Source organism: Amblyomma americanum, chromosome 1 (assembly GCF_052857255.1).
Source record: "Amblyomma americanum isolate KBUSLIRL-KWMA chromosome 1, ASM5285725v1, whole genome shotgun sequence".
Lineage (NCBI taxonomy): Eukaryota > Metazoa > Arthropoda > Arachnida > Ixodida > Ixodidae > Amblyomma > Amblyomma americanum.
In genome coordinates this window covers 210936176-210951599 of record NC_135497.1, presented here as the reverse complement: position 1 = coordinate 210951599, position 15424 = coordinate 210936176, and the positions used below count along the sequence as shown (strand labels likewise).

General features: G+C 42.9%; 1 protein-coding gene across 1 annotated transcript in view; it reads left to right on the top strand.

Moving 5' to 3' along the window:
• Positions 1-15424, top strand: part of LOC144114569 (sulfhydryl oxidase 1-like) — a 97691-nt gene that overhangs the window by 13377 nt on the left and 68890 nt on the right. The window contains exons 4-7 of the mRNA XM_077648401.1: positions 2911-3007; positions 3569-3738; positions 3999-4136; positions 5969-6092. Coding sequence (XP_077504527.1) covers positions 2911-3007; positions 3569-3738; positions 3999-4136; positions 5969-6092 — 529 coding nt within the window. The remainder of the gene's footprint in view (positions 1-2910; positions 3008-3568; positions 3739-3998; positions 4137-5968; positions 6093-15424) is intronic.

Here is a 15424-nt window from a genome sequence, read left to right as displayed (position 1 = left end):
ACCCATACGCATGCAGATGACTGGAAAACAGTGCATGCAGTTTAAATGTCTAAAAAGGGGCCATCAAGCCCCACAATGTCTACCCCCCCCCCCCCCCCCCCCCATTTTTTTTTGCAAAAATGACCCATTCTCAAATTTTTTTGGGGGGGTGGGTGTTACCTATATGCTGGGCAGACCTATTTGCGGGGCTTAAGGTAGGTTCACCTGAGCTGCAGGTGGTGCACGCCACTTGCTGGTGCCTAGTTCTGTTGTTTACTATGGAGCTCCGCGTGAAAAAAAAAAAAAAATTTAATATGTACGCAAATCGGTTCCCCTGGAAAAAATTGAACTGTGTGCTGTCGTAGCTGCTTAATTGGCTCGCTCACACTGGTGGTTTCTTTCTGGGATGAAAGGTAGGCACTGCGAGAGCAGACTTCTTGCACCTCTGAGGCGTATATTGTACTGGAATTCAAATCAGTAAGAACATTGGCAGTTCCCTTTGCCTTGCTTTGCCATTTACCAGGTTTGTCATTTGGGACATATGCGAGTGTGGAAGACATGGAAGGTGCACTGTTTTATCACCTTTGATCTCCATTTGCGTCTAACTGCTAGCCTTGCAGTTTTGTCATTGTGTGTATTGGGTATCCAGTACTGGACGGGTGTCGCAATGCCATCCCATGGGAAGTAAGTCTGCCAACGTTCTCGAGGAAAAGACTGTGACTGTGTGGGAATTCAGTGAAGGAATGTGAGCAAGGATGAACGTGACGAACTACATTTCTAAAAGTACAGTGCAATAGGCATAAATCAAAATTTTTTTACTGGCTAGAGCTGTAAGGATGTGGGGAGTAAGGAGTCTACTTTATTTGGAGTCTTTTTTTTTTTACTTTTTTTTTTCAACCAAAGTGTGCAAGATGAGAGGAGGTGGGTTTGAGAGACTCTACTTTGACAGAGCAGTATACGGTAATTTTATATCATTAGCATGTGGTGAAGCTCGGACAAAAATGAAAAACGAGCTGTTTTTCACTGAAAAGAGCCTAGACTACCTGCACAGGGCATGCAGTGGATAAAAAGTACTCTATAATAGAACCTTGTCTGATTTGTATGTCTGTGTCATTGATACAGTGTTAGCAGTACAAATGAAAGTCACAGAGAGTTGATGCAAAAATAGTTCTGAAAAGAGTCAGTGATTAAAACAAAAACATGAACTTTGTCCCCGCCTTCAAGGTCGGCGAAAGAAAGTGCCATGTAGTCTGCAGTTTTCTATTGAAGAATCTGTAGTCCTTAAATGGCCTATAGACCCCAATATAGCCCTGTATTGGTTGTGGTAAATGGACTGTTCGTGGTTGGAAGCTGATTTGGGGTTACACTTATGCCAGCACTGTGTTATGGCTTTTAAACAGCCTTGCATATATAATGTGATACTATGGCTTTTAAACAGCCTTGTATATATAATGTGGTGCTATGGCTTTTCCTGTACAGGTAGCCATCTTTTGTGATATACATATTTTGATTATTTTGTGTTTAGCGTTTCTTGATACCAGATAACAGTAATCTTCATGCTGTTTAAATAATGTCCAGTAAATCACTGCCTTTATTGATACACGTTAAAATGGGACTAAAACTTTACGAGGCGGGTTGACACGTTCTGGTAGTTAAGCCTGAACAGAGGCATTATGGGCATTAAAACCATGTTCTGGTGTAAAAAAAAGAAACTTTTTTTTTTCATTTTTAAGTGTAATTATTTCTCTCTCTCTCTCTCATAAAGAGCACGCTGTCCTGTGTTGAAACACTTTTGTTCTTTTAAAGCTCAAGTTATGAGGTGGGCTAAAACCACGTTGTCATGTAGCATTTAGGTACGTTGATATCACTGGCACACTGCATACAAAAAGAAGTGAAAATTGTGATCCTCGACCTGGTAGTAGTATCTTATGGAATACTATAGTGGACTTAAAATGGTTTCTTGTGGAACACTGCCAGCTTTATTTTTGGGAAAAGAGGCTACTTTTTCTTCTGCATTTTCTTATTTGTCTTGAAGAAATTCTAGACTTTGTGTATAAACATGGGAAATACACTAGAGGATGGATGACGGCACTGACTGGCAAGCAATGTTTGTGCACCTGGCAAAGTGGCAACATGTTTGAAAGAGAAAGTTCTAACTATGAAGAGATGAAGTGATTTAACGCATTGGGTTGCAAATGCAATTTTTTAGGTGAGCAGGAACACAGATAAGTGCTAGCTCAAGCATGTGTTACCATTCTTGTGTGGTGTGACAAAATAATTCTTTTGTTTCCTGAAAATTGATGGGTGTAATGGCTGCATGCATAGATTAGCTAGCAGTGTTGTCCTGGTTGTGGATGGTGACTGGCAAGCTGTCAACTCCTGCTCTCTGCTGCAATAGACTAGCACAGCTTTTTGGTCTCCCTTCGGCTGTCTCACTCCCAAATCTCTTACCAAGCAGCAAATAAGGCACCAAAGCTTTAGTAAGGCAGAAACTTGGTTAATGTGACAAATGGTGGTTTCTATTTCTTAATTGCTGTTCCAGTTCACTTACATTTACAGTTAATAAAATTGTAATTAAAACCAATGTTTCTAAATTTGAAATTGTAACTACAATTGCTAATACAATTTAGCCATTGCAGCCAAGGATCTTAGCTGTTAAGTGATGTGGGATGTACGATTTCTGGAGTTGTCATAAAAGAACCTTTCATATAGCCTTCCTTGTTCAAATGGGCACCAGAAGTAAACTCATGTTATAAAATAAGTTAGCTTTTTTTTGCTCTTGCTGGCGTGCACTTGCTTTTTTTCAAACTTGTTGTCAAGGTAAAGTTGTGCTCTTCGAAGTTAGGATTACCCGTATTTTTAAAATCTGGGCGACTGGTTGTACTCATTTTCAATATAGCCTTTATGCTGTATACCATATATGCATTTCAGAGTAAGAAGCATAGAAGAGCTATGGCAGAATGCACCTGCTAAGACAAATACCCAGATCCTTGTGGTGGAACGCAATGCTTCATACATTGGGAAAGAGGTGAGCTGCTGTTTTAGTCAGCTTAATTTTTCAAATTTTTGGTGGTTATGTTTTGTCAGTCTGGTTAGACAAAATTCTGATTTGTTTTAGAAAATGAATTGACTATGAACAGGGGGTATATAAAGTAGCAGTTGTAGTCACTATTTTAATTTGTAAAATAGTTAACAGTTCTTGTTAATCATGAAATTTATTCTAATTAAAAAAATTGATGCTGAATTGAAGGTGCAATATGTATTTAACCCTATGGCAAGGCAAGAATGCTACGTATTTATCTTCTATTTTCGTCTAAAATAAAAATAAATTATGGCATTTTTGTCACCTGTTAACGGTAACAGCTGTATTTTCTCACTTCAGCTTGCAGAAATGGAATACTACGCAAAAACAAAGAATGAATGCTTATTTTTGCACAGAAGCTTCGTCATTTCATTTGGATTTAAGTCTTGCTTGGGATGCATTTATTCGAGATTAGGGCAACGTGAATGCATGAGTAATATGGTGGAAGTGAAGAGAGACTTCACATCGGGGGGACTCTCAATAAATGTATGGTACATTCCTGCACAGGTGACCTTGGAGCTGTCGTCAAGGCAGTCCATATATGTGCGGCGTCTCGTGGTCTCATCAGATAGCAGCTGGCTGGAGTCCTTGCTACCTCATGCAACAGATGCTTCAGATGTTCGTTGGGCGGACCTTTATGCTCTTCACCGTAATGGCAGCACGACTAGGATACTCAGGTGTCTAAAGCTGATTCTTCTCATTTTGCACGAGTACCATTGGAAATTATTGGGCATTACATTCCTTTTTTTTTTTTGTCCTCATGTGAGAGTAATGAATGTAGCAAATGTGCTCCTGCCTCAATGTGTAGAACATGGCAATCAGCTCTTGAATGTATGTTGCTTTTTGATGAGGGCGTTGCAGTATTCTTTGTTTGTGTTCCTTTGTTTTTTCTACATCTAATTTATGTTTGACTTATGCTTTGTGCTATAATGTACAGGGTGAATGAAGAAAATGGCTCTCGTGAGCTGGTGCTGCGGGCGTTGCAACCTTACATTCGAGTGGCAAGTTCAACTCCCTCTTCAACACCTGCTAGTACAGGGCCGATACAGGAAATCAGCCAAGTGGACACAAGCAGGTGAATGCGTAGTGTAGTGGTGGGCAGTCATTTGTCTAATATGTCAGGCAAAGACTTCCTTTCCTCAAAATGAAGCAGATAATTTTATTAAACAAACTAGGGCTAGAATATTTTTCTCATATTGGTAGTTTTGTTAATACTATACTGGCTATGTACAATATGGTAAACATAGTGCAATGGACTTTCCAGAAGCTTAATGCGGACATTGTAGGTATTCTTAACAGTTCACTGCCTTTGTCTTAACTTGCAGTTTGTGGTGCTTGGATGTTATTTGTGCTCAAACATCTTTTGGGTACATCTCTATAGACCGTTGTCATTGGCGAGGAAAAAAGCAGCTGTGTTCTGGGCGCAGGGTTCTTTCCTCCTCTCACTGACTGGTTCAGCGGCCATGTGATGGGATCTGCTTAAGCTGAAGCTGCTGCTTAAGGTGCACTGGGCTTGAAAACCAGTCATTTTCTTGCACTTTTAGCACATCATGGCCCAGCATGATTCTTTTTTAACATACATAGGGCCCTGGTGAGTCTTCTGCGAGAACATATCTAACCTGTTCGGGCTTTGAAAAAAGAAAAGTGAAAAGAAAATACTGCACTATGCTAGTGGTTGTGCCTTCACTGTGTTGTCTTCACAGATAAACATAGTGTAGTAGTTCTGTCCAGACAGTTGCAAAAAGTTGCATATTAAAAAAAGCCCACATCAGGCACCATCCGATTGCTTTCTATCCTAAGACTGTGTCTACTGCATGCTTTGTTCACAAAGGTGCTAGGAAATTTTTGTGGCATTATGTACAGAAGGACGACACAAAATGTGAATGTCGAAATCGCAAATTAGAACTGTAAGTGCAGTCAGTTGGGAAGTGTAAGGAAGTTTTGTATGTGCAGATTTAATTTGAATCCCGAAAATGGCCACCACTATCCACCAGCAGATGACTGTCATTGCTTTAGCATACATATCAGAAGAAAAAGCATTAGGTAGCAGAAATGCAATCCATACAGAGAGCTACCAGACTGCTTACTAAATGTTCAACTTCAATTTTAGGGAGAAGTATTTACAAGAATAGAGGAAGAGTCTTCTTTGCTTGGATTCTTATTTTTATTTGTATCCGGTGTGCTGCATAAAAAGCTGTCAAGATACCGGCATGCAATGACACAATTTCTACTCTGCTATTTCAACACTGCAAACATCTGTCGTTCCCCGTGCGTCGTTTATTTACAATCAGCTCTCGTTTCTTGGCCAATGCAAATTTGGTGTGCACATAGATAAACTGGGCCAGCGAAAGCAGCGGCAGATAAAGGTTTCCAGTAGCCATAACAACGGTGTCAAATGAATATTCTCCTGAACGCTAGCATCCCCTGTGCAAAAGAAAACGAAATACTAGCATGGTTACACTGCGCAGCCAATTGCTGTTCTGCTGAGGGAAACTCAGCTGCAGCTGACCTCCCAAGCCATCATGGCATTTGTGACTGGACCAGTAGCTAGATAATACCACTTCTCCAATATGACAGCGCACATGAGAAAACGGTCTACAGAGATAGCCAATGTTTCATTTTAGTTATGACGTGGACAAGCATCTTGGTCTGAAGAAGCGAAGCTTTGGTATTGGAAGTTGACAAGGCATTTTGCCTTACCCCCACTAAGTGCATTTGGGCCAAGGGCAGAAGTTTTGTAGTAAAGTGCACTTAACATTTGGGCATGATGCTGGTGGAGAGTGCACTTGAGTAGAGACAGAAAAGTACTGTGCTCTGCCAGCGTTTGTACAAATACTGAGAGATGCTGCCTGCATAAGGTGCATTTATTCTAGGGTTCTGATGATTTTCCGGTGTGGTGGCTTGCAGGGTGTACCTAGCTGACCTGAACAATGCACTGGCATACTCCTTGCGTCAGGAAGTGGCTGGCCACCAGTTGCTCAATCGAACAGAACTTGCTGCTCTTGTGCACTTTGTGGACATCCTGCTCAAGGTGTGTACCTGCTGGATATATACTGCTATTTGCAGGCTGTTTTATCTGCCTCTTACCATAGAGATGGTGGTGTGGGAACAGAAGAGTTCAGGCTGGTTTTTCTTGCAAGTCAGTGCAAAAAAGATAATGGATTATGTATTTGTATGAATGGCTCATTTGGACACTTGTTATAGATTTTAATTTGCTTTTTTAGTAAATTTGAGCTTTGCTTTCCTGTCGTCAATCCATGGCTTATTAATTAAAATTAACTGCCACAAATGACATATATGTTAAATTTTCTTCATTTGAATAAAAGGAACAGCACTTCTGCAAAAAATGCTTTAGTTGATATTCCCTGTTTCTTAAACAAAATGATTTTTAAATTTTTAATACAGTAAAAGCTCATTAATTCGAATTCCACGGGGCCGCTAGGCCAGTTCGAATTAACCAAAATTCGAACTAATGAAAGTGAGCAAAAATGGACGCGTTTGATGCCCGGAGGGCACGAAAAACATTTATTTAGCAAAGCAATCTGTTATCATCTTCTGCTTCTTCTCTCTGAGGGCTACCGTAGTCACTCGGTCTTCTAGCGCGCGAATGCGACGCAGGGAGTCTTCTTCCCCCTCTTCAAAGCTGAAGAAAAGGCGCGCGACATTCAGCGCTCCCATAACTTCTGCCGCGGACAGACGCACGGGCTCTTGCTCCTTGTCGTCGCCCTCGTCTTCTGCCTCTTCTGGGACAGATTGCTCCCCAACAATTTCAGCGACAACGTCCTTCGGCGAAATCTTCGGCTTCGTAGGCATCCTCGATGGCCTTCCTATTTCGGACGCAGGTCGACAACGTGCTTGGTGGAATCACGTGCTTTTTCGCGATTTCCACTTTGCTGGCCTTCCGTTCGTCCACCTCGCGTAAAATCGCCACATTCTCCTTCACCGTCTTGGCGCAGTATTTCCCACGCGAACACATCTCGCGGACACAAGCTCACAGCACGCGGCGTGCAAAACGAGGGCTAAAACACTAAAACGTCGTTCCTCGAAGCGGTCGCGGCAGGAAAGACTGGTTAGTACTTGTTCCAGCACCCTAGCGGCGCCCCGATGGTTGTGCCATCTATCGTTCTGCCGTGAAGGCTTCCAACGATGGTTTTCAACAGCGGCGCTTGGCGGCGCGCAGTTCGAATTATAGGTGGCGGCCCCAATTTTTGAGTGAATTAACGAGCTGTTATGCGCATAGACTTCTATGCACTGCGGACCGGACCACGATGACTATTTCGAATTATCCAAAATTTCAAATTAATGAGTTGTGAATTAACGAGCTTTCACTCTATATAAGCACATGAAAGTTGATCTCTAATGATTAATTAATTTTTATGTGCCATAGCAACTCTGGGCTGTGCGGCATGCCGTAGTCGAGGGCCTGGGATTTATTTCAACCACCTGGGGTTCTCTAATGCCAACCAAAATTGTATAAGGCTATTTTTGCGTTTCGCCTCTATTGAGATGTAGCCACCATGGCTGGCATTAAACCTGCCAGCTCATAGCGGGGTGCCATATAGCCAGTGAGCCACCGTGGTATTGAAAAAAACCAAGTCAAGGAGGCTTGTCTACAGGAAGTGCAGTAATGCGTAGCGAACTTAAATTTAGGCAGTACAGCTGAAATGATCATAATGCTAATTGCAGGAGCAATAATGCCAAGAAGAGAAAAAAAAAGTCCGCCTTTATTTGTTGAGTTAGTTATGTGCGTGAATTTTTTGGTACAATTTGTTTTGCAAGTTTCTGGAACCAATGAAAATCATTAACTTCAAAAGTAAGAAGTGAAACAGTCAGCTTAAAATAAATGTGGTTACTTAATGTATTTAACTTCCACAGTAAAAAAAATTTGGGGGACCTTTAAGGTCCCCAGCCATGGCTCCTTTTGCCCTTGCAGACACAGACACTGTTTCCTCTCTCGCAATCGCAATCATGTGAAAGACTGCACAACATGCATATAAAGCCCCGCTCTAACCAAACTGTACGAACGTGCCTGCTGGGCCTGTGAGTAGCATGTCTGACTTGCAACCTAAGGGTCAGGGGTTCGACTCCAGACCAATTACCTCAATTTTCTTTTCAGTGCAATTTATTTACTTTGTGTATTTACATGTCCTAATGACATTTGAGGCACGTCGCAATCTTCTAATCACCAGTTCTTTTATGTTTTAATCACTTTTGATTTCCATTGCTTCACATGGCCAATCCGGAGTTTCTCGACACAGTGCCCGCGGACTACGCCAGGTTTTCCACTGAAGGGGACCCGTAACGCTTTCGCGTTAAAAATAGATTTTTAGTTCAACTTTTTTCACTTCGAGTCTTCTTCTTCTAGGTCTAAGGATTCTTCAGTTCGGTTCTCTGGTGCTGTTGCAATGGAAATTATTGCTTTTGCCACTGGGCACATATGTACCGTATTTACTCGCGTAATCCTCGCACTTTTTTTCCCTGAAAATCAACGCGAAGTTTGGGGGTGCGATAATTATGCGGGAAAAATTTTCAAGCAAATGTTTCGGAGTGTTAAATGCAAAGATGAATGGGTGCAAGATCAGGATTGTCAGGTCTGCAATTGTAAATATAACGAAAACATTACTTTCAAGCGTAACTTACCTTCGTTATGAAAGTACAGGGTGAACGTAAGCTCAAGCTGCTAAAGCACTTTATTTGCCGCGCGCAACCTCCCCTTCACTACTCGCGTTGCGTACGTCCTGCAGGCAATTCTACTCTTCATCAGAGTCCGTGTCGACACTGGAATCAATGGTTTCTTCATCTTCCGATGCTTCTTCGTCGTCCCACACCAGGTGGTCCTCGGTCACATCCAGGGCGTTCGAAATTCCTGTTTTCTTGAAGCTTCTAGCCACCATGTTTACATCAATCATCCCCCATGCCTCTGATACCCAGCTGCACAGCAGCTCCACGGACGGTCTTTTGATCTTGCCGCCCGGCGTCAGAGCATGTTTACCTTCGGCCATCCATTCTGCGTACAGCCTCCGGTCGTTATCTTTAAATGGCTTGTTCAAAGATACGTCAAAGGCTGTAGCATTGATGTGAGGCCGCCAGGTATAACAGCCAGGTCCGTGCACAGTTCCTTGAACTTCGCCCGAACCGACTCTTGAAGATGGCCTCAAAAGCTATCAAGCACGAGGAGCGACGGAAAAAGAAGCGCTCCCGGTCGCCGCCCCCACACAGTCTTCACCCAGTCCACCATAAGGTCCGCGGTCATCCACCCCTTTTCTTGGACGCGCACGTGTATACCAGGGGGGAGCTTTCCTTTTGGGAGGGTCTTCCGCTTGAAAATGACGTACGGTGGGAGCTTCCGCCCGTCCGCCGTCACGCCTAGCATGATCGTGCACCTCTGTTTTTTGGCACCTGTAGTCCTGACGTGCACGGTCCGAGCGCCTGTCTGTTCGACTGTCCTGCTGCTGGGCATATCGAAATTCAGCGGAGTTTGGTCAGCGTTCCCTATCTGGGAGAGCAAGAAGTTTTTCTCCTGCCGGATCCTGATAACGAATCGATGGAAGTCCACTATTTTCTCTTCATAGGCGGCGGGCAGGCGCTGGCAAAGCGTCGTTCGCCTCCTGAGCGAGAGCCCATTGCGCCACATAAATCATGTGGCCCACCCGGTACTAGCGCGGAAGTCTTGCACCGGGATGCTCTCCTTTCTTGCGATTACGAGCGCCTGGTTCCGTATCAAATCAATCAACACAGCACACCCATCCGCTCGTCGAGCCTTGATATATTCCAGTAAAGAGGATTCGACGGCAGGAAATTTCCCAGTCTTCGGTCCACGGAAGGCCCGGCGCATCTTACCAGTCGTCTTGAGTTCGTCGTGCTGCCGTCTCCAATACCGGACGCAAAACTCGTTGACGCCGAAGTGTCTGCTGGCGGCGCGGTTGCCATGTTCCAACGCATACTCAATAGCTTTTAGCTTAAAAGCAGCTGTGTAGCTTGCGTAGCGTCCCATGGCGAAGCGGCACAAAGAGCACGGTGCAACACGCAAACAAGGCAAACGAGGCCTACGAGACACCAGAGAGATGGAGACACCTTTGCAAAATGGCGTAGCGGTGGTGAGTGGATGAGCGGTAGCGGCGGTGGCAGCGGTTGATAGCACAGTACCGCTGCCTAGTAGCACGCGCGCCCAACCATGGCAGTTAGTTGTGGCCGCAGTCAATAGATGGCGATCGCTACGACAAGCAGACGGCTCGCGGCAGTAATTTTGGGGGTGCGATGATTATGCGGGGAAAAAAAAATTTTCCAATTTTTGATAATGTTGGGGGGGCGCGAGCATTATGCGAGTAAATACGGTAATTCCTAGACTGCAGCATAGGAGTTGGGGCTTATTGAGAACTTTTGATTATTGGTCATTTTATGTTGCTGAAACCTTTCATTTCATTTCATTTTATTACCTTAAAGACCCCTTTCATTGGATTACATAAGGGGTGGGTTACATATGGGGGAAGATTACAATTTTTGAATATGAGGAGGATCACTTGTTGCAAACGTCGATGGGCAGGTGATTGCAGCAATGACGTGGGGAAGGCGTATTTTGAATCTGTATCTTGAAAGGCGTATCTTGAATGGGGTGCATTTTTTCAAAAATGTCTTGAACTAATTTCAGGACTTCAATGCACTGCTGATATTACAGTTAAGCCCTGGTTAACGAACGCAGATATTGCGAATTATTGGCTATATCGAACTGTTGCTTAATATTTTTAGTAAACACATGCAATTCTTACTTTATATATTGAATGCAGTTTGCCTTAAAACGGATATATCGAACTGCCTAGTGCCAAGTTGTGCCTGCTCGAGTGGCAGGCGCCAAGGCGTCAGGCTTTCCCTCGGTGACGAGTGACTAGTGGCGCTGCAGCAAGCGTTCGCACCATGGTTCACGCTTTATCTCTCTCGTGCCAGTAGCGCCATAGCAGATATAGAAGTGTGAACAATTGGTAGCCAGGTGATCACCATCCGTTTGCGCCTCTCGTGCCTGTCTATAGTGCACTGCAGCCAACATGGTTGATTGTAGCCTTCCAGTTGTCATCCTATTTTCAATGAAATGTCGACTGTGACTGGTGGTGGTCGTGGTGGGACTGGTGGTGGTGGTGTCGACTGTGGAGGTGCAAACGGCGATAGCTTTCGTTCTGCCGTCAGATTTTTTACGCGACACCGTTGTAATGCGAGGAGGCCACTCTAGCTGACGTGTAATCTGTGCGGTGGTGCTGTGCGGGGAAGCTACCCTAACTGGCGTCTGGTGCTCTTTTTTTTTGCGGCCTCCACAATCGCCGCGAGCGGCTTCGAAACGTTGCAAAAACTTCGGAAAAGGTCCCTCTTCGTTGCTATTCTTTCACTGATTAAATTGTGCTTCTCCTGCATGAGTTCTGGGCATAATTTGATGTTAACGAGTTTCATGTATGTCAAACTATTTTACGATTTTTTTGCCTGTTCGCTATAACGAGGTTTGACTGTGTGTAAACATGCACTGAAGGATTAATGCATCATTTAATGCAGTGCTGTGGAAAGCATAGTACAATACTTTTAATGTCCATTTAGATATTATGAAAGCAGTGCTGCACTGTCTGACAAAGAAGTGTGAAAAAAAAAATAGAGCCCTGAGTAGTCTCAGTAGTCATGGTCAAGCTTGTTGTACTTGTGCTGCCATCTAATGTTGCACCATTAACTCAAGTTTTCTGCTTTGCAGCCAGTAAAAACCTTACCCGGCTAGGTGCACAAGTTTGCTGTTTAGGTCTTTGATGTTGCAGAAAAACCAAGCGGGTTTCTGGCGTGTTGGAGAAATGGGATTTAGAGGCCAAAAAAATGATTGTTTCAGAGGTCTGAAATTTTCCGTTAAAACGGCATTATAGGCTTCATTAAATCCAACCTGTGCCCTGTAAATTTAGCTAAAAATATAAATAGCAATGTGAACAAATGTCCACTTGCAGTATCCACTTTAAGAAAGCAGGCAATGTGTTGAATTGTAACCTCAGAAGGAGGAACCATATGGAAGAGCCTCTGTTGAACTTCTCTGCACCACGTGTCAGGGCATGTCAGGAACCTCATTAAAATCATTTTAAAATTACTTTTCTTGACAACTAAATGGGATCATTTAGCCCATCATTTGAAATAAAACAGGCTGATCACGTTAAAGGCAACCACAACTATTTGTGTTACAGCAGCAGTAGTGAGAATTGAGGTGTTGTAACCAATTAACAAGCATAAAGGTGGAGATTGGTTACTTGTTTATGAGCAAGTCTAAATTTTTGTCACTCAGCTACAAAAAGATTGTTCCTGTAAGCAGATTCATTTTTTTCAATATTTAATGACTGCAAATTAGTTATGGTGTCATTTCATGAAAAAAGGGAACAAACTGCACACAAGACACCAATAAATCCATATTTAGCTTTACAAACTAACTTACGAACTGGTATGAACTAACTTGTTAGCCCCTTTACACCACCATTGTTTTACAATTAAAAAAAAAATCTGCACAAAAATTTTTTTCAATACTTTGAGTGTGGTGCATGGTAGTCTTAGGTGCTTATGTGCCACTAAACCCAATACAACACTTTGGCTACTAGCCTTCAAATGCAAAACCATAAACTGTACTTGGTGGTGCGTGCAAGTGGGCTAGGACATTCATGAATGCTTGTTAAGGAGGAGGTTTAGTGGTGTTTAGTTTAGTTTTTCTAAATAGTGTTAAGGTTACATAATGAGCTAGCTCTAGCCATTGGGTATAGTGAGAACATGCTAGACCATTATCTGGGATGGTAGGTATTGTACAGTGCGGCATCTAGCACGGCGAGCTGCGGGTGTGCACGTGTGCGTGGGAATTTATTCCAGTACACTGACTGTATTGTTAGTATCATACTGTCTGAAACCAAGGGGAGTGAATGGAAAGAAAGAAAAAATAAACTCCTTGTGCATCTGTATTGTTCATTTAGATTGGGGAACATGTGAAGCTATGTTGTGTTCTGATCAACCACTTCTCTCACTAGTAGTGAAGTTGAAGTGTGTGAGTCCGGTGTAGAGCCAGATTATGCAATCACAGTAGTTGTACGGAAGCCAGCAGTCATGGAAACCCAGGAAACCATGGTACAGTAGAACTCCCCGCTTCCCCGTGCTTCACGCTGCGGTGCTGGGAACGTTCTCTCTTTCCTTCCCTACTCCTCGCAGCACTTATACGGGCTTTCCTTTCTCGGCGACCCGCACCGCCTTCTTTCCACGTTCATAGCCAGCTTTATTTTTTTTCTTTTCGTGCACGCCGCGCGCTTTCCCTCATGACCCCAAAGCTTTTGAAAAGTTGGCTTCTCCCCGCAGCTGTTGAGGTTGGTAGTGAAGCCATCTCAACGAGCGACATTTTATTGTCTGCTATTCATTTGCCTCCGAATGTCGGCCTCGCGATCCTGGACTTCCTGCGTGCCGCGATGTCATCACTCTGCGGGAAGTACGCCGCCACGGCCATGCGCTCTTTACTATAGCCGTTTCTTAAAAAAAATTCCTTATTAAACAAATAAAAAATTGCAGTAGTCTAGGAAGGCAAAATGGGACCACAGTTACTCTTTACTGTATCCAAGTTTTTATTATTTTCGCGTTTACTATAGCGTGGTTTTGCTGTACAATGTTTTTCATTGTCATGATTAGAGTGGGAAATTAGTTACGTAATCATATACCAGGTATTTCAAATTATTCAGCACAGATTTTTCTTTGAAAAGGCATGAGAGATAATACAGTGCAGCTTGTGCAGGGGAATTCTACAGCGTGGTGGGCGTTGTGTACCTGATACACCTCTATAAATATACAATGAACTAAATTTAACTGATTTAACTAAATTTAACTTTAGGCGGCAAGATTATGCGGCAAAATTGAAGGCCATCAAGATTGAAGTTGAGCTCAGTTTTTAAACTTTCTTAATCGGCAATGTTGTTTGAAGTATCGAGCTTCAAAAATACGCATTTTAAACCTGGTTGAGTTGGCTTTCAAGCATTACATATTTATAAAATGCTGTCGCTGTGTGTAGTCTTGTCGTGGAAATCACCAACTGTTTTTACTTCATAAAATACACAACCGGCTTCTTTATTTGCTGCATCAGAAATGCGAGCAACGAGTTTTTACAAATATGTAATGCGCGAAATCGAATTCATCGAGGTTCAAAATGTGTATTTTTGAAGTTCGATATTTCGAGCCACATTGCCAATTAAGAAAATTTAAAAACTGAGCTCAACTTCAATCTTGCTGGCCTTCAATTTCATCATAGAATCTTGGCCCCTAAAGTGAAAAGTAAAAAAGTTGATTAGTTTAGTTAATTCATCGTTTAGTTACAGAGCTGTATCGGGTACATAATGTTCACCATGCTGTAGAATCCACTTGCACAAACCGTATTGTCGTATCTCTCGCGCCTTTTCAAAGAAAAATTTGTAGTGAATAATTTGAAACACATTGTATAATCATTTTAGATAGCAGATAGTTTTATAGAAAGCAGTCGTGACTAGAAGAGGGTACAGTACTCTCATGGCGGCATCATGCCTTAGCCCAGCTTGGCTTAATATGAGACATTAATCTGTGCAAAGCAGTGAAATGCTTACATCGCATTAGAGGCTTAGGTCAAGTAGAGCCTACATGTAGTCATTGAGCTTGTGGCATGCTTCAGGGAGTAATGGGATGCTTTTATGCGCCCTTTCTTCAGATGTTTTTTTTCCTTTTCAGTGCATACTAAAACGTAGTTCAAACATGTGTTGCTTGCCTAGCATATACATTGCAACTTGTTATAACAAAGTCGAAGGGGCCCCGCAATTTATTCGTTATAGCCATTGCTTCGTTATAGCAGTATGTGGTATTGGTTGCAACTGTCGCATACTGTGTGCCTACCTGCCAATTTATAATGCAGACAACATATCTGGCATTTAGTGTGCCACCAAACACGTACGGAGCGCCGACCAAGTGGCCTATTATATGTTCACCAAATGAATATGTCGGCCTTGCCCATATGTCCCTGTGTCTTCCACAGCCTGCATGGGCTTCAGAGCCTAGAAAATGCGTCTTAGAGGAATAATGTTAGAGAAGACAGGAAGGAATCTGCTCAGAATATTTAGCTTAGTTTTTTGTATGCTGAAGCTGATACAGGCAGTTATAAAGAGGGCTCATAGGAGAGATTTCTTCCCAAGTACCTGTTTTGGTTGGCTTGTCTGCATGGCTCACGAGCACACTGGCCACAACACTTCGCATGACAGGAATGTCTTGGTGGAGAATGTGTACACTAGATTGAAGACTTTCAAGATGGCTGCCTTCTGGCCAATGAAACTTGTTTTACACTTTCGTTTAGCACCATTTGGTCCTGTGAAA